General features: G+C 41.9%; 1 protein-coding gene across 1 annotated transcript in view; it reads left to right on the top strand.

Annotated features, from left to right (window-relative positions):
* ndrg2 (NDRG family member 2) overlaps positions 1-23,353 on the top strand; it is a 62,812-nt gene that overhangs the window by 21,065 nt on the left and 18,394 nt on the right. Inside the window, exons 2-7 of the mRNA XM_036146968.1 lie at positions 15,731-15,816; positions 18,810-18,854; positions 22,221-22,326; positions 22,407-22,527; positions 23,066-23,128; positions 23,253-23,313. Coding sequence (XP_036002861.1) covers positions 15,731-15,816; positions 18,810-18,854; positions 22,221-22,326; positions 22,407-22,527; positions 23,066-23,128; positions 23,253-23,313 — 482 coding nt within the window. The remainder of the gene's footprint in view (positions 1-15,730; positions 15,817-18,809; positions 18,855-22,220; positions 22,327-22,406; positions 22,528-23,065; positions 23,129-23,252; positions 23,314-23,353) is intronic.

The raw sequence follows: 23,353 nt of genomic DNA, 5'->3' as shown, positions 1-23,353 counted from the left end.
CAGCATTCATACACTAGTCAGGAACAGATTTGTGGATCACAATAAAATGAGGTTTGCTGGACTTTTGGATGCAGAGTGCTTTAACATTTAACCAGACCTTTCCTGAGGCAGAGTCTCTGCAGAGTCTTTATGGTTCTCATTTTGATCTGGGGAGAATGAAAGCTGAGCTCAAAGTCATGTACAGCATGTCAGACTTTCACGGCAGAAGTATCAGTGATCTGGCTTTTCTGAACAGAACAGGCCTTTCAGACAGTATAAAAGAACATTATGCACTTGCATATCTGATCCTGACCATTACCGTGTCTACTGTGTCCGTGAAGCGTTCGTTCTCAGCCCTCAAATGGATAAAAACCTATACAAGGAACACAACTGGACAAATAAGAACTACTCAGCCAGCTGAAGCAGCAAGGACACCTGCATGATTCCGTTATTGAACGATTCGTCAAAAAGGACAGACGAATAGATTTTATTTACAAGTAATGGGTGAGTGATACTTTTCTATAACATTCTCATACGGGCTTGACTGAGCATTTTTCCTTTTAATTGTTCACACGCTTTTTGATTGACATTGAGCTTAACCTGGGCGCATAGAAAACGTTTGCTACATTGCGTTGTGCGCGGTTCGTGTGTTTTGTTAAATTGTGATATATTGATGTACGCATCGGCCTGTATTGTTGCTTTACATGGCGTATTTTTATTTTTTTGCATATTGTTAAATGCCTGTGGGTCGGTGCGTTCTCCTGCACAACGTGCATATTGAATTGTTTAGGTATAGTTGACTGATGTCTGTTGAAGGCCCTGACTGGCACCCCACTCAGCAAAGCAGAAACAAACACACTTAAAGCTGGAAATGCACTGACCCCTTTTTTGGGGTGGCTGTACAATAATATATGACCTTGAATTCGTCACGAAGCTGGACAAAGGTAGTATCACTGGTATCATATCACAAGGAACTGGTTGAATTCAAGTATTTAGTAGGATAACAGGGTTTTCCCCTCGAAAACAGGGTAATCCTGCCATTCCCCCCCGGTGGTGGATTTGATGCAGCTTGAAGAAGGGGCGCTGTAGTGGGCGTCAAATTAATAACAGCTAGCCTTAGCTTATGTAGGTTTTCTCCCAGACGGGAGCTTTGCTGACCGTTTTCTGTTACCGTCAAAAATTTAGACTTTTTAAGATAAAGCCTGCCGGCCTCACAAGACGGTTGGGGAAACCCTGGATAAGATATTTTAGTTATATTTGTAAATTCTGCATGCCAATAGTGTATTCGCCGTGTTGGATGAGCTTTCACCACTCCTGGGTGTCCACACTGGATGTGTATCTCTACCAGTTTAGAGCGGTGGGGACATGGTGATGAAGGGGGAGAAAGAAAATAGTCCGGAAAACGTGGCCTGCCCTGGAGATACTGTATGAAAACGAACCATTGTGTCATGGCTGCCTGTAATTGATTTGATTTGCGTCATTCTGATAAATGACTCAAGGAGCCAGCGAGGAAACGCGATCGTTTGCCGGCGGCTTCTTTCACATCGACCCTGTTGAGGATCAAGTGAATCATGATCTGCTTTGGAACCTTTGTCACAAGAGAGAGAGGGAGAGCCAGGAAGTCTGCTTAGAGGTGAGGTCAGGATGGATGGAACAATAGTCATCCTGGAAAAGGAAAGAAAAGATGCACTGAGCCGCTGAGTGATGGACCCCAGAGAATATTTAGGGGACAGAGGGAGAGAAAGCTTGACCTGAGCAGGGGGATAGAGAAGCTTCTGCTTCTCTCAGGGTCTCCATGGAGGCTACTGTCATGTTTTTATGTCTTTCACCTTCGATGCAGTAAACTGGTTGCAAGAGATTGGGTTGTGTATTGAAATAAGCAGAAAATGTCCCAGTTCTGCCGTCACAGTGGGATTTGCATAGTGATGCATTACGTTGATAAAAACAGCCGAGTCAAACAAGGACACAAACTAGAAGTCCGTGTTACACCGGTGTTTGCTGGCTGTAATCTTGTGCAAAGGTTTGACGTTTAGTTCAGTATTCACAAATGTTACAGTCATTTTTAGCCGGATTATCGTGTATCGTCAGTGTGACATTTATCTTTGCACATAGCCGGCAGAGCCTTAGTGAGCACACAGGGAGAAGCTGGAGATTTTTTTTCAAATGTTCATATTCTTCTGTTTGCGTTCCAGCCGTATACGACTGTGCTGAATGGATGAAAAGAAAGTATGACCTCAGCAGATGATCTGTGTGCATGACTACACGTCGCCGTGCCCTGTGCACATCTAAAACTGACACGGCGGTGTCCAGATGTGACAGCGCCGAGGCCCAGCAGACTTAACAGGATTCGCTTCAGGAGAGAGGACAGATAAAGTCCTAAAAGTGGCTGTGTGCTCAACACCTGGGGCTCTGCACTGAGTGTGTGAGTGTTGGTGTCGGCACCGGGGTAAATCTCTTCTGAACGTTTGTGATGGGAGCTCCTCTGAGGTTTTACCGGGGGTTTGGCAAAGAACTGCCATCAGTAATTAATCTTTGATTTTTCTTTTTGCAGTATTATACAAACATTATGTCTAAATTTCATACTTTAACACAGTAAGATTTCCTGAAGGGAGGCACCGATATGAAAATGAGGTCCAATATTTACCGTTAACTATCACCTGCTCAATTAAATATCACATGGTCAGCCCCTCCCCCCCACACCGTCTGAAAAACACATGCATAAACAGAAAAACGGTGGATACAAACATCATTGTTAATATCGGCTCAGTTTTACTCATGGGACCAATGCCAATAAATAAATAAAAAAATGAACATGGCCCACACCAAAGTTAACACTGTTATGTTGTGCATCCCTAATTTCTTGCTCTGTTTTTACCAACATATTGCCCTTCCTGAAAGCGTTACTCATTTTTTTCTTTTCCAACTATGACCAACTGCTTTCTGTTGTTTCCCTCTGGTGCCCTGTGACACTTTACAGCCTTTTTTACCTTTAAAAACAAAAGCACGCACATCCAAACTCTATGGATGTTTCGGCACACTGTTACTAAACAAGAATAATAGATGCTTCTTGTTTCCGGTCTGCAACTAGAAATAATTCCAATTGATATTAGAAAGCTTCCCAGGCCTTGCATGAATGAATACTTTACTCTGACCAGAAAACCTGCTGCTGTTATCCCGTTCATGTGACATCCATGTTTTCATCTGCCCACGAGGAGCCACCAGGCCCCTCCATGAATAGAATCACTCAGGCCAGATTTTTAGGAGCAGCTGGTACATGATGGCTAGAGTCCTATTGTGAAGGTGGCGCTGAACACACAGCAAGGCAGACTGGGAGTCAATCTGCGAGAAGAGGAAGAAAACCATGCAGTGTGTGGGGGGGGGGGGGGGGGGTTATTGCTGAGGTGCAGCTGACCTGAAAGCGACCTAAATACTGGCCCGATGTGGAGAGTTGTACATAACAGCAAAAACAAACTCTTATAATTAATATGAACAACAAGTCTTAACCTCTAAAAATGGCATTAAAACATGAAGGTCTAGATTGAAACTAAAACCCAGTGTTTTGGAGTTGATATTTAGCAAAAAACTGAAGACGTATTTAGAATTAACTTGGACCAAATCAGCCTTGAATATTAATCAAAGCATATTAATTGATTCAGTGGAATATACGGACTGTAAACACAGCTCTGTGCAATGAAATAACCGAGTGATAGCAAAATAAACAGCTGGAATAAAAGACTTTTGGAGATCCATGTTTTTTGTATTAAATTAAGACAATTAAATATTAAGCCCTTGGTGTCAGATTGATGAAAGCAGTTCTGTCAATGCAGTTCATTGGGTCCAGCGTGGAGCTGGTGCTGAGATTGCACCTGTACAGTGGAGCCCGGCCTTGCAGCCCATGGAAACATAAAGAACTGTTACTAATCAAACACTAGGTCCAGTTTGGCTTTAGAGCTAGTTTAATGTTCTAGCTTCAGAACTGTCTCAATTTAACAACGTAAAACAAGGAAACACAATCCACCAAAAACGCACGGAGGAGGAACCACAGGGACGATGCAAGCAAAGTAAAACTGTACCGAAGTTTAACCCAGTGGTAAACTTTAGAGACCAATGGGGAGTATTTTAGACAGGTGTCGCTGAACTGATCTGATAATATGACTGAAGTGTCATATTATACAGCAAGCTGTGCCATTTGCCTGACACCGGGAATGGTCCCGAAACAACTGCCTTTCTAAAATGTCAGGGACTTTGAAGACGGTCCAAAAGCCAAAATGGAATGAACTATTATGCTGCCTTCTTCTTCTTGACCTCAAGCATTTTGCCACCCATCATCATCTTCAGTCTTAAAGGCAGTCAAAGCAATGGCTCCACTTGCTGAAACAGCCTTGCATGTCAGCTGAATGCCACAGGTTTAACATTTTAACCTTCAGCCTACTTTCTCAATATAGGTGACCTTAATGCATGATTCTGACTTCAGACAACTGTAGTTCTAGATGGGTTCACCAACGGTATCCCAGGTCCAACGGAGGCTTTTTAACTTAGAGCTGGCCGCAGGGAAATGCCTGATAAATGAGGCGAGTCTCCCAGGCAAAGTGTTTCCCCGTTTTCTGTCTTCACTTGTCGTCACGTGCTGAAAAGTAATAGTGAGCGACCCGGGAAGAAGGACAAATAAAAATAAAAAGTCTGAAATGGAGAAAAACTATTTCAAAGCTGTAAGACAACCTAAGGAGTGGATTGGAAGAAAAAGGGAGGTGGAGGAATAACAGAAGGTGATCTTGTAAAAGCCTGGGGCTCTGGAGAAAGAAAGTGTTTTCTTCTGTAGCTGCGACCGCTTCTTCTCCGAAGTTGCTAAAGTTTTACAAAGAGCCAGAAGATCTGTACAGCCAGACCTTCTGTTTAATGCAGCCGTCTTCTCCTGGCAGAGATACTCGCTCTTTAAGCTCCAGCTTTTCAGTGTCCGGTGGCACATTGCTGAAATTAAAGAAACATTTTCCTCACACAGTTATGGACGTTACACAGACACTGCCCCTGGCTCCCCTCCTCCAAATAAAAGTCCTATTAGATTTGATTTTATGAGATTTTCCACCTATCTTCATTTCCTCGTGTGACACGTGTACAGGGTCAGTGTAAACCGAGTTTAGCGCAGATAACTAATACGGTTGTTAAGTTGGCCTGGGAGCAGGTCTAATGCTGACAGGTTGAGAACATAGGCAGCAGGTTATGCAGCAGCTATGGAGTTGAGGTGGTCACATTTGCTCCTATTGTTAGTTTGTCAACATTCCTTTTTACATTTGGATTTGTGAAAATGTTTTTGTCATCTTCTTCTCTTCAGGTTATCTGTGGCAGTTCTGTTTCCAGCTTCCATAAATTGTAGCCGTGGTCCTTTCTGTACTCATCCTAAATACCCAGTTAGTCATTTTGCAACAGACTGCCAGAAAAATGCATTTTTGTTGGTCTCAAGATTTAAGTTTTGTGCGTATTTTGCTTAAACTTTATAGGTAACCTGGATCTTATTTTATAAATATTCTTGCTGTAATTAAGTGAGCTAAATGTGGTGAAACTTCTATTCTGCATCCACCCACCACTATCATTAAAAGTCATGATAGTTTACTTAGTTCAAATAGACAGATATATGGTACCCTCAGATGAATTTTGTTTTCTTAGAGTCTTGGGCAGGTTAATCCCTGATAAACAAAAGCAAAACCGAACAAATAAAGATAAAATACAATGACGTTGCATAATTAGGCATTATTCTGATTGGAGCTTTTTCAAGTAAAGTGTTTAGTTCATTAACAGAGAGTTGGGAGCTCACATATTTTTGTTTGTTGTAAAGTTTCCAAGTAGTAGAGGCTTGATATTGGAATGGATTTAATTCAAAAGCACTTTTCATAAATGAGATGATGGAACGTGCTCTTCAGCTCGCTCCTCTTGACCTGTTGGCTTAGTGGGACCAGACCATGTATAATTCTGTATGTCAGAATACAGTTAAACTATATTAGTCTGATTTCACAGTTCACATTTCAACAACATATGACAACGATGTTTGCAGTTCTCAGGCTAGAACGTTTAAACCTTGCTTGTATGTTACTTCAACGGCCTTTTACACACAGAAAATGGACCGGGTGGCATTTTGATGAGAGAAAATAACTTTAAATCGTCAGCTGTCACAGCTGGTACAAAACAGCCCAAAGAGATGCAGAAGCAAAGCTGCAAGAAAACGGAACGGAGGAGAGATAATATGAGCAGCATCTGCTGCCGACGCTATCAACATAACACTGACTGGTTCCTCTTCATCCAGTCACTAACACACTGATGGCACTTCTTTTCTATTGACATAAAAAAACACTTTTTGACTTAACGTTCATCCCTTTAGTCCTCTCGAGACACTTCGACAATTATCGTTTCTCTTCTTCTAATGGAGGCGTTTGGAGCAGTCTGACAGCAGCTCAGCCACATTTCTGAGCCCCGACAGTCAGAAGGAGAAATGCCGTGGCAAATTCATATTAAAAGGCCAACTCTATATGTTGTTGTGGGTTTATCAAATGTGCGCACCTCTTTATAAATTCACCTGCATTTGGCCAGTGACAGGTGTACAATTCCATCCCTGGGCTAACTATTCCTTTAGAACCAGGGTCTTCAACAGGGGGTCCGCGACCCCTAGGGGGTCCGCGGAGGTACTGCATGGGGGTCGCGAAAGTTTTGGTTGATTAGACATTTTTTATCATACAATGGGGGTAGAACTTTTCTGCCTCTGTTGTGATAAAATGATCAATTTATTTAAAATGTTCCTAGTTAAATTTATCTGTATTTGTAACCTTTTTGATGATTTTTTTTTTCCAATGTGATGCTGGAGTTCAACATGAACCCAAGATATTTAGTCTGTGTTTCTGTTTATAAATGGCAGTGGCATGGCCACCCTACTCACTGTGCCTCTCACATGTTTAAAATAAAAACATGAATATATGAACCTGTTTATTATTTGAGTATCTTAGTATTGAATGCACAATAACAAGGTACATTTACACATGGCACTATAGGACCAGTTAAATATAACACAATTTTATACAATATATATAATTAGGGGGTCCCCGCTCTATCTCGCCATCAGTTTGGGGGTCCTTGGCCTGGAAAACGTTAAAGACCCATGCTTTAGAAGGTTTAACATAGGCAATCGTACTAGAAACATTTGGTCTATTGAGTGGGGACGAAGTTGATTAGCCACGCCTGTACAATACAGGGAAGGAGTTGTTAAAGAAATGCTCAGAAGAACGGTGATGGGAAAGAGCCCCGCTACTATCATTTGCTCTCAGGCTGTGTGGATATAGAGACATCCCGTGATGAACTGTATGTGGAATTCAGTGTGTGGCATGGTGCGAGGGTGGGGCAAGAGAGTGGCGAGGTGTGTGGCAGACGCTAAAGCTTGGGTGGGATTATTATGAGGGACCAGCTCTGAGCCCCTTGTCCAGCGATAATGAAGATGTTGACAGAGGACGTCCGGCAGCACTCATCATGGACTATGTTTGAAGACGACACTGGAGTCTGTAGTGAGAGTCAGGAGCATGCGGACGAGAGCCTGAGGTTTCCCAAGAGAAGAGGAAGGCAATTCAGTAGAAGCAAGAATACATTAGAGGGAGAGATGCAAGAAGGGGATTCTTGCATCTCTGGGTCCATTCGCCGTTTACATTTACCTGGGCTCAGCCGTTCAAAGCCAAAGCAGTGCGCGAGAGAAGTGAAGGACGCGGTGCAGACAGGAAGGAGAAGATGAAGGCCAGTGTCAGGGCTGATTAGTGACAGAAGGAAAGCTGCAAGAGTTACAGGGTGGCTTTACAACATGGCAGTGAAAGCACGTAAAGGTCTGGGATCTGAATCCTCGTATGGTTTTGTGCCGACAGAAGGTCGCTTTGCATATAAAAAAATAAAAATTTGACATTATAACACACAAGATAAGACAACTTATATTGTAGAAACATTTATAAAACATTTTTATATTTTTTCTTGTATTACATTTCTTTTTAATTGTGTTGTAGTGGTTGGATTCTTTCTGGTAAAACTGAAAAGACTGAAATCGTGAGATTATTATTAATTTTTGGTTAGTGTGTTAAATAAATGAATAAAAGTCTGGTTGTGCTGCCTTCACTGCAGCATCTAGAAGCCCGGTTCAGAGTTCCTGCATGGTGGCATTGGCCTAGAAGACGGGAACATGGAGTCAGCGTGGCACAGCGGTAGACATGGCCTGACAGCCGGGATTGACAAAAACACATTGTGACACGCTGGATCGGGGCGGCCCGCTAACACCATGGAACGGACTAAAATCTCTGGATTATGAATTATGAATGCGCGTAAAACTAATTCGGAGGAATTATCGTCCCCAGCCTGACAGCTGAGACGCCAAACCTGCTCCGTGCGGCAGATGAACCGAGCGACTGCCGTCTGACAGCTGAAACCTGCCGGCACAGTCCGGCGAGACGCCAGACTTCCGTCTCTGTCTCGGCCAGCGACATGTTCTCGCGTCCCTCCTCTCGTGCTCTCTATGAAAATCACAGCATCTCTGCGTTTCTCTTTCCACGGTGACAGACGGCGCCTCCTGTGCAGTTTAGCGGTTATTACACGCTCTGAAACACACGGACTCAGAAAGGCAGCCGAGATAACGAATTGATGGATGATGGAGGGAGCGGGCCTGATTACATGTTACAACATCAGCAAACCGTATGGGGAAAGGGAGTTTTCGTGGAAGAGCCGAGTAAATACAAGGGCTGGGCTACATGAGCCCCGGCTCAGTGCTGGATCATCGGCTGTTGTCATGTCACTCCAATTCTCTGCTGACTTGTCACAAAAGTAACACTGCACCTTGAAATTGGCTACACTTTGTCATGTCACGATCACCAACTTCAGTGTGTTTTGTTGGGATTTTATGTGATGGACCAATACAAAGTCGAGTATAACAGTAAAGTGGAAGGAAGAATGATGCATGTTTTTCAGAAATATGGAGCGTGCGTGTGTGTTCAGACCCCCTTACCGTGGTACCTCTAAATGACATCCAGTCCAACCAATTTATGAAGACATCGAGTTAGCAAATAAAGTTCATTGTGTGTCATTGAATCTCACTATCAACCCAGCTGTTCTGTGAAGGCCTCAGAGCCAACAGCATTGTGAAACCACAGGTACAAATCTACTGACCAAAAAATAAACAGCTTGAATTTTTTATAGGCTGAATGTCGATATACGATATTTAGCTCGATATGTTTTTCTTTTAAAAACGTAATAATGAAAAGGCATCTGTGAATCAAAGCTCTATCCCAATTGTCTCTCAGTCACATTTTTTTAAACAAACAGACTTAGATGAATATGAGAAACAGCTGAGAAGTCACCTACTGGAATACATAAAAGTATGATTATAACGCAACATAGACAATCTCGATCAGTGTTGTAGTACTCGAGTCCGAGACTTGAACTCAAGTCCGAGTCATTAGCTAAATTTAGAGACTCGTGACTTGACTTGGACTTGAGCACTGATGACTCGAACTTGGACTCGGACTCCTACATTCAGATCATTCTGACTCGGAAATTGAGAAAAAGACTCGACTTTTTTTTATATCATTAGGCTATAATTTTAATATGTCATTAGAATATTATCTGGTGTATGATTTTAAAATCTAAATTATTAGTGCAATGTGGTGGAGTGTGGATTTTTTTTTTAGTTTAAAAACATGTAGGCTATGCTTACTTTAGTGCGGAACTTGGACTCGACTTGATCAATAAGGACTCGATTTGGATCAATAGTGACTCGACTCGGATTTTCTTTTTAATGACTTGGACTTGACTCGGACTTGAACACTGGAGACTCGAACCTGGACTCGGACTCAAGGCATAGTGACTTGACTACAACACTGATCTCGATATAAATGATATAGTCTCATCTTACATCTAACATTTATTTTTAAATCTCGATAGTGTTAAAATCTCAATATATTCCCCAGCCCCACTACCAACCTAAACTGTAATGAATATGTGATAACTTTAAACATACCAACACGGCTGTCCGTTTAAGCGGCCAAGGCCTGACAAGGATAGCGTTATGGAGAGAGGACAATGGTAACTATAGAAGTTGCACAGATTCGTAGCTCAGGGGACACGATCTGTTCTCAGGACAACTATCGCTGATGCACTCCATCCTTCTGGCTTTTATGGTAGCGTAGTCTGTGGAAAGAAACAAATACGAAGTTCAGTTTGCAGTTTGTCACAAATCATGTAGAGTCACAGCAAACATTTGGAAGAAGAAGGTGCTGTGTTCAGATAAAGATGTAAGTCTTTTATTTTTTATCTATTGGCAAAATGTTATTTGTGGTGGAAAACTAACACATAATCTGCCCTATGAAAGATGGTGTTGGGGGCGCCATGTTGTGGTGATGCTTTTCACCTGCAGGAACCCAGAAGCATGGAGCTAAACCTGGGGTGGAGCTTCACCTTCCGGCAAGGCAGTGACCCTAAACAGAGAGACAGAGCGAGGATGGAATGGTTTAGATCAAAACATATCTATGTGTTAGCGTGACCCAGTCAATGTCTAAAGGGTAGTCCTGTAAAGTATTCACTCAGGGAGATTGAATACATATGCAGAGTAATGGTTTTAGGTTTAATTGTGCCACCTGGGAAATCCTTATTTTGCTTCCACTTCACATTTATGTGCTCTGGCGTGGATGTATTTCAGAAAATCCCAGTAAAATATATGGAACTTAGAGGTTTTTATATGACAGGATGTGAAAATGGTCAATGGATATGGATACTGCACATTTACATTTACATTCCAGCAGTGGTATTTTCTTCACAGCATAATATTATATAATTTTTTTTGTTGATAAAAATCTAATCCGATTATCTATTTCTACGATAATCTTGACCAGGTTATTTATTATATGTCAGATGAGCAGAATTCTGCACCTTTGTACATACAGTAAGACCAACATTATTGGCAAAGTATCTGCATATCATGGAAGTTCAACCTTTATTTTTCGTATTTTTTAATTTTAAGAATTTGTTAGACCAAATAACTAAAGATCAACCATTTCTTTTAAATCCAAAAAATATTTCACAAAACAGCCATCCATCCATCCACCCACCCATCCATCCATCCATCCATCCATCCATCCATCCATCCATTGTCTATACCTACTTATCCTGGGGGGTGGGGGACTCACAGTCTGGACAGGTTGCAGGTCCATTACAAAATAAAAATCTCAAAGCAACAATTCAGACAGAGGTTGCCTGCATACTCTATTAATTACTTAATTTTGAACTACTTTGTTCATAGTTTTGTAGATGTGGACAGGATCCTATGTGAAGCAGATTGTATCAGAACCAGCACAGATGCACAGATCCACATTTTGCGGCAGATTTCTGATCACCAGTTTTTAAAACTTTGACCTGCTGAGACAGATTTAAACCAAATGAATGGTGAATGCCTTCTTTTTAAATAGCTTTTTACGTCTATGTGCTTCTCAGCTTCATTTTAAGCACCTTATACTGAAAACAGCTGTTCTTGAGTCATCTTCCTGCAGTAATACTTCCTCACCAAACCGTGTTATTGATACCGTGACCTTAATAACTGTCAAAGCATAGCTGCTAAACCACTCAGAGCTAGACTTGCTGGTGAGTTTTGGATCACGGTGCTGCTGCATAACAAAAATGCTCTTTAGCTGAAGGATATAAACTGATGGAAAGAATTTCCGTTGCGGGATTTTCTGGTGGTGAGAATTCACGGTCTCAACAATCACGGCAAGTCGTCTGGTGTTCTGAAGGAGCAAAGCAGTCTCAGAACATCACACCAGTACCACTATGTTTCACTGCTGGTATGATGTTCTTTTTCTGAAATTCAGTGTTAGTTGCACCACATGCAGTATTTGTTTGTTTTTTGGATACCTGTTTTTGAAATCTGCAATTTGTATTAACTCGGGTTATCTTTGATTAACAAATATTGCTCACTGATCTGAGACGTTTAAGCTGCGCAGGGTCTTTAAACATAAGTCTATTTTTAAGATATATGGGAGGACATTTAATAGTAAAGACATTGTTTTGTAAATTAAGAGGATAAGAGATGAGCAATTAGCTGAAGGAAGCAGATCTGTTGTATGCTGTGGTCTAACTGGGATTTCCGAATTTCCCACCTTTAAAACAGATTTCTCACCATCAGGACCTCAATCCAACATGGCTGCCCCACGTAAAAAGGAATGATAGCTGTAGTGTTGAACTGTTTATTTGCAAGTCTGTATGCATTTATCACATTAAAGGTATCCAATACATGGTAAAGTAAAGTCCGATCTCTGGTAGTGAGCATGTCACATCATTTTTTAAATGGCCCATACATCAACCGGCGATGCCAGCAACAGCTAGCCTGGTAGTCTTCTAGTTTTGTTACACAGCTATGTCGACTCTTACATCATAACCATATCTGACTTGTGGCTTCCAAAGCAAATGAATGGCAGCGACATTTAAGGCAGAAATGTCCGTCAACGTGCATCGTAACTGCTGTAGTCCTGAGAAAAGGGTCGTCTCCGGACAAATCTGCACAGCTGCTTATGTGCTGTTGGGCAGAACAAAGCCAAACTTCAACCCGGACGTATTAATCCTCCGTTCACGCTCTGTTAGTTCTAGTGTTTTAATCTCCTTCTGTTTTGATAGACCTTTCCCATTAATCAGCCTGTTGTGTTGTTTAGTAGCTCTGCTGCTGTTTTTGTAATTAGCAACCGTCTCATGGGACAATGGATTAACTATATACCGTTCAGAACTGGTGGAAATGCAGCTGGAGACCAGTTATTTTCTTGAGTGATTGATACCTAATCAGAATCTCTAGTTTGGTCAGATAAAGCCAGTGGTGTTCAGCCAATTAAGAATGACTGCACATTAGATGAGTCTTAAACTGAAGTGACCAGACAGTCAGTCTCCATGTTAAATTAGTCTATTTGTTAGTTCCATCTGTGGAAAAGAGATAAACATTTACCTTCAAGAATTTCTGCCGTGCGTTTTTATGGTAATGTTAAATTGTTGCAGCTGTTTAGAGATAGCATTGATGTAGCAGGGAGACAGAGCTTGGCATTTGCAGTATGACTTTGTGCCAAATGTCTATATGGGTCGTGTACAGTATATACCGTATTACATGCAAGGGGACACTGTTGAGCATATGGTATAGAGAACATGTGACATTGAAAATATTTCTCATGCTTGGCTGTCTAAATGCTGAACAAAGTAGCCTTTAAAATAACATAAAATGGCTCATGTATCTGTTTCCTACCTTACTTATAGCTCTTACTGTGCGTCATCCCAATGTTTTAAAGCAACAGCATTAAAAACAAGAACTTACACAGGTGACAGGATTGGTGGCAATAAAACAATTGACAAAATCATTGCGAAAGTAAAGGTGATAAACAGGTAAAAGAGACAGACAAAGGCATTGGAAGCCTATAAAACAGAACAGAACGAGGGAGCAGGAGAGCTGCCTATGCTGGCTTTCTTTGGTGACTAATCGTTTCCGCTTGAGACCCAGTTTTCCCCCAGGGGGGAAGCTGTTCGTTTTGTGATGCGTGAACGCTCACGTGCACGCACACTCACACCGACTCGTCTTCCTCGCCCCTCTGATGTAATGCCAAACCTGCAGACTACAGAATACAGTCACTGGTTTTCTTAACCACGCACATGCACAGTAAATGTCATATAAACAATAATGCTTCTCCATAAAGACTAACGACGCTTTCTTAATCATTTTTAATATTTACTTTAAGCAATAACAATTTCCAACAACATTGAAAGCTAAAGTACAGGTCAAAAAGCAATAGCAATTAATTTGTATAGCGTTAAATCTCAGTGAGGATTTTTTTTTTTCATGAACGGCAAAAGCTGCTATCGACTATCAGAAAATAAAACTACTGGAAAGGTCCAAACAGGGAAAAGATAAATACACAATGGAGCAAAGGAATGTGGATAAAGTTGTAACTTAGTAGTGTCCTGCTTTCTGATTAGCTTTGCTTCTCATGTGATGCTAATGATTATTCTGTAATGCTACTGTTTTTGTTGGTTACAAGTTGTTTATTCTGTCTTGTCTTATTTTGATTGTCTGGATGAAAACATCAAGCACTGAGGATGGGGAGAGGTACTAAAGAAGACGCTAGTGCCAGCACTGACTTCTTTATCAGAGAATACGGTTTATTTCATGGTTTCCCCCAGCGTATTAGTGTCGTCTGTTTATTTTAAATGTGTCAACGTTAGAGAGCGACATAAAACGGTGAGTAAAGTTCGGGAGAAAACCTCCCGGTCTAAATAGCTAACACGCTAGCTGGTATTAGCTCGATTCACAGTACGTCCACAATGCGCACCTCCATCAAGCCATGATTTTTTTAATCTGAATACATTTTAATCCAATCGTGAAATTTTTATGCAGGCAAACATTGCTAATGACTATGTTAGATAAATATTGGACTCTTTTGGCAACACTTTCAGGCAAAGTGGAAGAACCACTTTAGAAGCTAATCCCTGGTCTACCATCAATAATGGAGAATATTGTTAATTTGTGTTTCCCATGAAAATACTGAAGGTAAATAAGGATGTTTTTTTTTTTTTAACCCGGGACATTTTAACACTGGTAGCTGTTGGACATTGTGATGCTAGTTTGCTGTCTTAACCTTAGTACTAATTGTATGCCATTTTTTTTATTGTTTTCTCTTCTGGACGAGAAAATGGGGTAGACTTTCTGGCAAAGGATGAGTGCTAGTTTGGAAGCTAATGCTAAATGTAGCTCTATTGTTGCAAAATGTTCTTAAATACTGTGAACTTTGTCATTACCTGGGGGTTTTGTTATCTCCTTATCTTATTACTAGTATGAGCTGGGTAACTGCAATGCCACTGTCTGCAGGTTTATAAGCTAAACATTTATACCATTTGTCAGTCACCATGTATTTATTTATTTTTTTATTTTTGACCTGTGTAATAAGGTCACTTTGAAGCAAGGGAGACTATGTGAGCAGCTAATCCTAATGCTGGCTCTGGGAACGGTTCCTTGTTAATATTAAGTGTTTATCTTCCCATAATTTCAAAACAGTTAAAGTGTTTTAGTGTCTGTAAATGAAAATAAACCGAGCTCCTAGCATTGCCTTCGGGTCTAGCATTTCGACCATGGCTGTTAACGGTAACTCACAGGATCACGCTGTGGCTGTAAAGGGGTTTTCTCATCCCTGTCAGAGGCGCTGGTTTCCCACCATCAACCATCCCCTGAGGTAGCTGTCATTTCACACAATGTTTTCATTTATTCTGCAGCAACACCCCTTTCCCCCGTGGATCTGTTTGCTCATCTTGTTGCATATTTACAGTAAATTCCTACCAGAGGCACGTTATATACATTGGTAATGGGATCTTACCTATATTTTGATGTGTCCATCTTTTCTTTAGGCCCTCCCTTTGTGTTTTTTTCCCCCTCAGCTTTTTCTCCCCCACTATCCATTTCTGCTCATCTCTGCTGGCACTAATTACTAATTAACTTTAAAAAGGCCCCACAGCCCATTTCATTTCCCCGAGGACAAAAGCTACATGCAGTATTTAATCACTTCCTGTGTATGTGCAAATATACACAGGAAGCTCAATCTGTGTTTGGCTGCATCAATGCGTAACAGATACGTCAATGGATAAATCAAAGTCTAAACCACAGTGTCAATAATTTGAAAAGGCAGAGGGAATGAGACGTTTTCAATGTTTTGTTTTCCCTTTTTACCCACAGAAGGAGCCACCATGACATCAGAAATGCAGGAAATTGCCATCACAGAGGAGAAGCCTTTACTCACGGGCCAGGCTGATGCTGCCAAGGTGAGACATTCTACAACGCATGATGGAGACTTATACATTGTATTTTTATTATCATTATCATTAAATAGGCTGCGTAGTGATCATATGCAGTCCAAACCAAGCTTGACTAAAAACTAGTGTTGAGCCAAAGCCATTTTTTGGCCCCGATACCAATACCCGATACCCGATACCTGGCTGTGCAGTATTGGCCGATACCGATACCATCTGTTTGAAACTGATGTGTGTGTGTATATATGAAGAACTGCATACTACTTAGGGTAGTAGAACTTTTTATTACCTATCTGGAATGGGTGACAATAGTTGAATAAACTTTTGGCTCTCAAAGGCCAAAATAGTGCTACATTCGTGAAATTATAACATGTATAATAGTAGTGCAACAGTAAAATTACATTAATAATTGAATAATCTCTTTTAAACCCTGAGTTTTGGCTCAAATACCAAAATAGTGCGACTTTCATGAACTTCTATAACATGTATAATACTAGTCGGGAGAGAGAAGGCTGTGTTCAAGTGACATACAAACATCAAAATGGTATCGGTGCCCTATTTGTTGGTACTCGCCGATACCGATACCACCATTTTAGTGCTGGATCGGCACCCCGTCCCATATTGGTATCGGTATCGGTGCAACACTACTAAAAACAGAAACATTAAACTGCAGCCAGAATTTGTGTGCATCCCAGAGTCCGTGTTTGCGCTCTTGAATCTGAACAAATCCTGCCATCAGACAGCTTGTCTGCCAAGCACGTATGTGAAAAGTCTTTGAGCATGTACATAAGTGAGTGTTTGGGTATAAGTGAGTGAGAAGAGCTGCAGCCCTGGCTCATATCTGCTGCGCTGACGTCAAAGCCTGCGGGAGCAGGAGCGGATCCTGCTCTGCTCTGCTCTGCTCTGCGTCCAGTGTCGGGTGTTAATGACACCTGGTGGTCAAGGAGGGGATAACATCAATAAAGAAAACTAATACTTCTCATTATATCTAGTGAGAGCTTTACAGTATAGAAAGAAGAAACTAAACAGAGCAGGCAAATAATTGAAAATAGCACTTAAACACTAACTGGCTGCTCATTTGCATATTTAATTTCATTGCTAGGCTTTTAACACTGTTCTGACCCCCTGATGTTCAACAAAAAAGTTTTACTGTCATAGCGCATGGAAGGATTGTTGAGGTGCACACATAAGGCCTCTTGCAATGATTGACTACGGTAAGACAATCATTTCAAAATGTTAAAAGACACGGAGGTTTGGGACCAAAAAAAAAAGGCAGCCCTGAAACATTTCACCTGCGCTGATCTAGAGGATGTGGCGGAGTGGCCATGAAGACATCCTTGACCTGATTAAGGCCCCATGCTGACCCTGACTGCAGCATACTAATCAGAGGACAGAATCAGCAGGAGAAGGGGAGAAAGACCAGAAAACATCTTCAGAGACCATGTCTCCTCCCGCCCCACATTGCATTGCTGCACCAAAATGGAGCATTAAAAGGTGGAAGAAAGTCTTATTCTGTGAAGAAAATAGATTTAATCTTGTTGGTCCCACTGGAGATGTTTTTTTTTTTGTTCATGCAGCATCATTCGGGGATGTATTTATTTCTTCAAAAAGACAATGGAGGTTGTGCAGGAGTGTAAACAGCAGCAGGGCTGGCCCTCAGCTGTCCTTTGATGAATAGTTACCTTCAGCGGGACAATTCTACAATTTAAAATAGAGCTAAAATAGGACATCCCTCTTTTAGACCATCTTGCATAGTCCTCTGATCTAAATCACATTGAGAAGATTTGGGGATGGGTGGCAAGGATGCTTTACAAAAACAGATGTCAGTTCTAGACCATGGATGCTCTTCATGAAGCCATCTTCTCCAGGTGGAGCTATGTTCTTCTTCCCAGTCTTCTGAAATCACACATCAAGCCAGTCTAAACACATTTTTGAAGTGATCAATGAGAATGGTGGGGTGTTCTACTATGAGACCTTTTTTCACACTCCAAGAACTGATTTGGGGTTTTCTTGATTTATGTTCCTAAGCTTTTGATCAGCTGCTGAACTCGTTTAAGTTTAGATGCCGTTTACAGTCGTTTGCCTTCTCTGTTTTTTCTCTTGCTTCTGTTGCTTCTTTTTACTTTTTACCTTGTTATGATAATTTGAGACTTCTTTCCTGACCTTAAGATATTGATTAGGAGAGTGTCTGTTTCTGCTACATATCAAAGCATTACAATCAAGAAAACAGGGACTTGTACATCTTCAAAGTTGCAGGATTTAATTATGACAATATTTTGACTATTGTAAAGTTTATAAAATGCATTATATCTGAACATTAATTGATTTAACAATTATACTTCCTGACTTTGATCTCTTTATAATAACTATCACATAAAAAAAGCATAAGAGGAGCGCGTTTGGTACATTTAACGTAACAACAAAATGAGAATTACATCAGTGTCTCTACTTGCAGCCCACCTTTCCAATCGTTAACCCTCTAGACCTGTCGCTCTATTTTTTCCTAACTCATCAACCTCTTCTTCAGCTTCACTGCTAATTGCTAGAGTGAATGCATCCAAAGACGCCAAAGACCAAATCATTTAAAAACAACTTCCATGCTTCCGCCATAATTATCCCTATGATGTCACAACCACTGGTTCTCCTGAAGAGGTTAAAGAGCACCATCTTAAAGGAAGAAAGGCCCCATTTACAAGAAAAGAGAACGGAAACAGAAAATAAATCTGATCTTTTTATTATAGATTCCCATTTTGTCGGTTACGATGAAAAAAAAGAAGTAAAACTGTTTTCTGTCTTAGACATAAAGTAACACAAATAGTGATTCATCTGTTTATATATTAAGCTTTTTACTTCGTTATTTTTTATGTTGCTGAATATTTAATTTTAGTTGTTTGTCTTTGTGCCTAAAAAAAAAAAAGTCTTCTATCCCTAAACAAACATTATGTAAAATAAATAGAAAACTATAGCTATCTTCTTCTAATATGAACGTGTTTCCTTTCCTACAGGACACTGCTGAATTGGCTGCCAGGATACTCCTGGACCAAGGCCAGGTAAGACTGCATAAACCTGCGTAAACATGCATAAACCCACTTTAAAAGTAAAAACCTTGAGAAATAACCTTGACAACAAAGCAGCAAACGGAAGAAAATAACTGCGGTGTGACATCCAGCTTAAACATTTTTCTGGGGAAGAGTCGTTGAGGTTGAGAAGAACTCACCATAGGATAACACTTGAAAATTAGCTGCAAAACACTCTAAAAATAAAACGTTTCCAAGAAGACGCTCGTTATTCTCTAGTGGCACCAGGTTCTAAAATGTCTCAAAGTGCAAAGTGTGTGCTGATCAGAGGTGTGGCAGAGTTAGCAAAGACTGGTATCTATTTTGATGGAGCTGGTCCCATATTTGACCGGACTGTATTAGAATAAACTGGACTGATGGTAACTGAATGGGATCCCCACATACGGCCAAATATGTGGGGATCCCATTCACTTCCGGGTACCGTAATGCTCCCAATATCCATTGACCGTCATACTTACACATTTTAACAGATTTCTGAGTGTGTTGTACCACATAAAATTGGTCAGTAAGCACAACTTTTATCTTATATAAAGTGCACACCATCGATTTTTGAGAAATTTGAAGGATTTTAAGTGTGCCTCATAGTCTGAAAAATACGGTACAGCCCTAGAGCTCGACTATAGCTAGCATGTTTGTGTCCTTCTTTGATATGACTTAGTTATTGAAAATTCAGCTTGTTAGATATTTCAATGCTGTTCCATTTAATTGTGTGAAGACAAAACTCCTTTAAAGAAACTTAACCTTACCACTTTGCTTTTAACCGTCATAAATTTGAACAGCTAATTTTATAAGCTGCTCTCCCCGACTCCTACAGCTGGCTGAGCGCAGCCAGGAAGCTTAAGACACCTCTGGATTCTTTTGAGGAAGAAGCAAATCCTATTTCCATTGTTACAGAAACATATTAGATGAGTCAGAGCTTTTTATTCTTTCAGCAGTGAGGTCCATGCAGCAGGGAGGAATGATTGGAGTCGGGCACGAGCCGCTACATTTCTGCGGGACTAGATTCAATTTAATGTCTGAATAGTTTCATTGACTGAAGTTAAATAAATTCACTTGTTGTTCTGCTTCAATGCGGTGAAACAGGGGCAGAATACAATGTGTCATCATGAGGTTGCTTGGATTCAAATAAAAAAAAGAAGGTTTTGCTTCATTTTGGTAAATGGGATTGACTCAGTGGAGCAGGCGGATAATTAATTATGCAACAATGCGGTTTATTTCCTTCTCTGTGTCCGCTGATTATCTAAGTTTAGCGGCCAGTGATCGAAAAGAAGCAAACTTTCCAGCTGCCTTTTCAAAGCAAATCAATATATTTACATTTTAATGTAACATAACAAAAAAACAACAACATACCAATCTTTTTCTGGTACCACTATTCAAGCCAAAATATCTGCAACAGATAAAACCAAACTAGATAAAAACATAAAGCAAGTGCAGTACTATAAATTCCATCATCATTTTTTCCAGTCTGAGCAGAAAGCTGCCAGCTCTGCTTGGGATGCTGTTCTACCGGCCGGCCTGGCATGGCAGCACATATAAAGGTTTTTGTAGAGGAGTCTCGGGCCGCGTCTTCCTGCATCGGGTCTGAAACGGACCTTAGACAGAGTGCAGAGACGCACCACACAGCAAAAATGGAACATTTTCTTGAAATGAGTGTCCTTGATCTGAGCAGGCAAAGAACATTATTTGCCAATGGAATAAGATTTTTGCACTTAAAACAGGAACAACTCCTCTTCATTGTCTTTTTTTCAGGTGCAGTATATCTAATTATCTTATTCTAGGGGAAAAAATACTCAATCCGTTGGCAGATAAGATTATTTACCTGCTCAAATCCATCACAAATACACAAATTTCAAGAATATTATTTTCAGTTCCATTTTTGCAGTGCAGAGACCCCTTTGGGCTCCTCTCACTATCCTGTGCGTTGTAGCCTGGGTAGCGCACCAAGATGGTGTACGTCAGCGGCATGTAGGGAGAGGTGTCTGTTTCAGTTTCCTTAGACAGCTCAGTGCCCTGGCTAGCCGATTCAGAAGGAGTTGTAGTTTTTTTTTCCCTGACTTGCTCAGGTTGTATGGTGGAGTGGCAGCTGGCCTCTCCTGACGTTAAGCTTAAAAAAAAAAGCCTTGTAAAAATATTCCCACCTGGGAAGTTTACGCTGCTTGAGCAAAGCGGCGGATCATTTAGAAGTGGAAGGAAAACAGCCCCGAATAAAATCAAATGCGACTCCAGCAGCAGTTTGATTGGTGAGCACGGTCCCTCGGTGGGTTTCATTTCGGTATAAACCCAGCTGTTCTGTGAAGGCGTCGGTGGTTAGTTCAAGCAGATTAGTGAACAAACTGCATCGTGAAGACCGAGGAACGCAGCAGAGAGGTCAGGGGGAATGATGTGGGGAGGGTTAAAGCAGAATCAGACCCGAGCTTTCAACATCTCGCAGCGATCTGTTCAATCCGACGTGCGAAAATCCGACAGTCGCCTGCCAGGACGTGGCCGCGGAGCAGAACTAAAAATAAGTCAATATTTCTTGAAATGAGTGCATTTGTCCTTGATTTGAGCAGGTAAATATGATTTGCCAATGGAATAAGATTTTTCCACTTAAAAAAGGAACAGTTCATCTCCATCATCTTATTTCAAGAGCAGGATGTCTAATTATCTTATTTTAGGGGCAAAGATACTCATTCCATTGGCAGATAATCTTATTTACTGGCTCAAATCAAGGACGAATAGACTAACTTTAAGAACATGTTACTTGTTTTTAGATCCGTTTTTGCAGTGCAAGAGACCCGCGGTAGGAGCAGCGCAGCCTTGGGCAACCTTTAGCTGTCACGCCACAAATCTGCTCTTTATGAAGGCAAAGCCAGAAGGAAACTCACAGGGAGTTTTTGGTCAAAAGGTGGTGGTGGCAGTAGGGCTGGACGATAATTCAATAACGATGTCGTCCAGCCCTAGGTGGCAGCATCGCGTTGTAAGCCGGCTGTTGTTCAGCAGGGACGATTGAAACTGGTCTACGCTAAATACGGGGCAATCCTGGGATAAACCTGTCAGAGGCCATCAGGTCTGACCGAGCTGGAGCGGTTTTCCAAAGAGTAATGCCCCGAAACGGGGCTCTGCAAGAGACCTAGAGGACCCGCAGCTGTAAACGCAGTGAGAAGTGGTTCTAGAAAAAAGTCTCAAAGTCCAGAAGCACAAATGCGCGCAAAACTCTCTATTTTTTCGTAAAGGAAATTGACAACTATGTATAATCTTCATAATGAAACAACTGAATATGGAAAACTCTGAAGAGGAATGGGTGTTTGTGCAGATGTGAAGTGATCAGGTTTCTGTGCGACCCCCTTCTCCCCTCAGGAGCACGTCGTGGAGACCCCGCAAGGCGTCCTGCGCGTCACCCTCCACGGAACGCGGACCACCCGCAGGCCCGCCATCCTGACCTTCCACGACGCGGGTCTGGACAGTGAGTACAGCTCCCTCCGCCTCGGCCGTCTCCGTCGCCACGGCTCCCCCCTCATCTCTCTGTCTGTGTTTCTCCGGCAGGTAAGAGCTGCTTCTCGCCTCTGTTTAAATTCGAGGAGATGCAGGAGATCGTCAAGAACTTCACGCTGATCCACATCGACGCTCCGGGCCAGGAGGAGGGGGCCTCCGCCTACCCTCCGGGGTACGACCTCCTCTAACGCGGCGCTCTCGCTCTCGGTGTCCTGATCTAACCCTGGTTTTTTTGCTCAGAGTACAGTTCTGGGAACAATCTTCTGTGCAGGCTTTAAAATAATCCCCTCTAAAAATACTCCCATCTCTCCTATCTCGCCCCTCTGTATGCTCCGTAATGCGCTTTTGTCAGAGGTTAAAACCAAATCTGCGCCTTCCTCACTCCATACTTCTTACCCCCCCCCCCCCCCTGCCTGCACCTCTCCGTTCCTTCTCCTCCTTCTGCGATCGTTTTAGTCTCTGTGGAGGATTCGGTTGCGTGCCTCGGGATGGTAAGCTGTGAGGGCAGATACTCAACAACGGAGCTCGTTCCCCTTATTTCTTATTTCATTTTGAGCCCCTGCCCAACAGAAGCGTCAGCCCCTTTTGTGAAATCTGAAAATAAGGGCCTCCTCATGGCTAGCTGTCAGAACCATCCACTGTTGTCTCATAGTTTAGGAAGATCCCACACACGTCCGATCCCTTCATTGCACTGATTGTTGCTGTTGCAGCTACCAGTACCCCTCCATGGAGACCATCGCAGAGATGATCCCCGCTGTGCTGCAGTTTTTCAAGTGAGTATCCGGGCGAGCGTTCGCCTTCATATGCCGAGCTTCCGCGCGTAAATGTCGGTTAAACCGTTTGTGTTGCGTTCGGAGCGCCTGAGCGCTGCGGTAACCCGCTGTCTCCGTCTGCCAGCTTCCGGACCGTCATCGGCGGGGGGGTGGGAGCGGGAGCTTACATCCTCTCCAAGTTCACGGTGTGATGAGTGGCTTTTTTGTTGGAGCTGTCGTTTTTTT

The sequence above is a fragment of the Fundulus heteroclitus genome, chromosome 14, assembly GCF_011125445.2.
Source record: "Fundulus heteroclitus isolate FHET01 chromosome 14, MU-UCD_Fhet_4.1, whole genome shotgun sequence".
Lineage (NCBI taxonomy): Eukaryota > Metazoa > Chordata > Actinopteri > Cyprinodontiformes > Fundulidae > Fundulus > Fundulus heteroclitus.
This window is presented reverse-complemented; position numbering and strand designations above follow the sequence as displayed.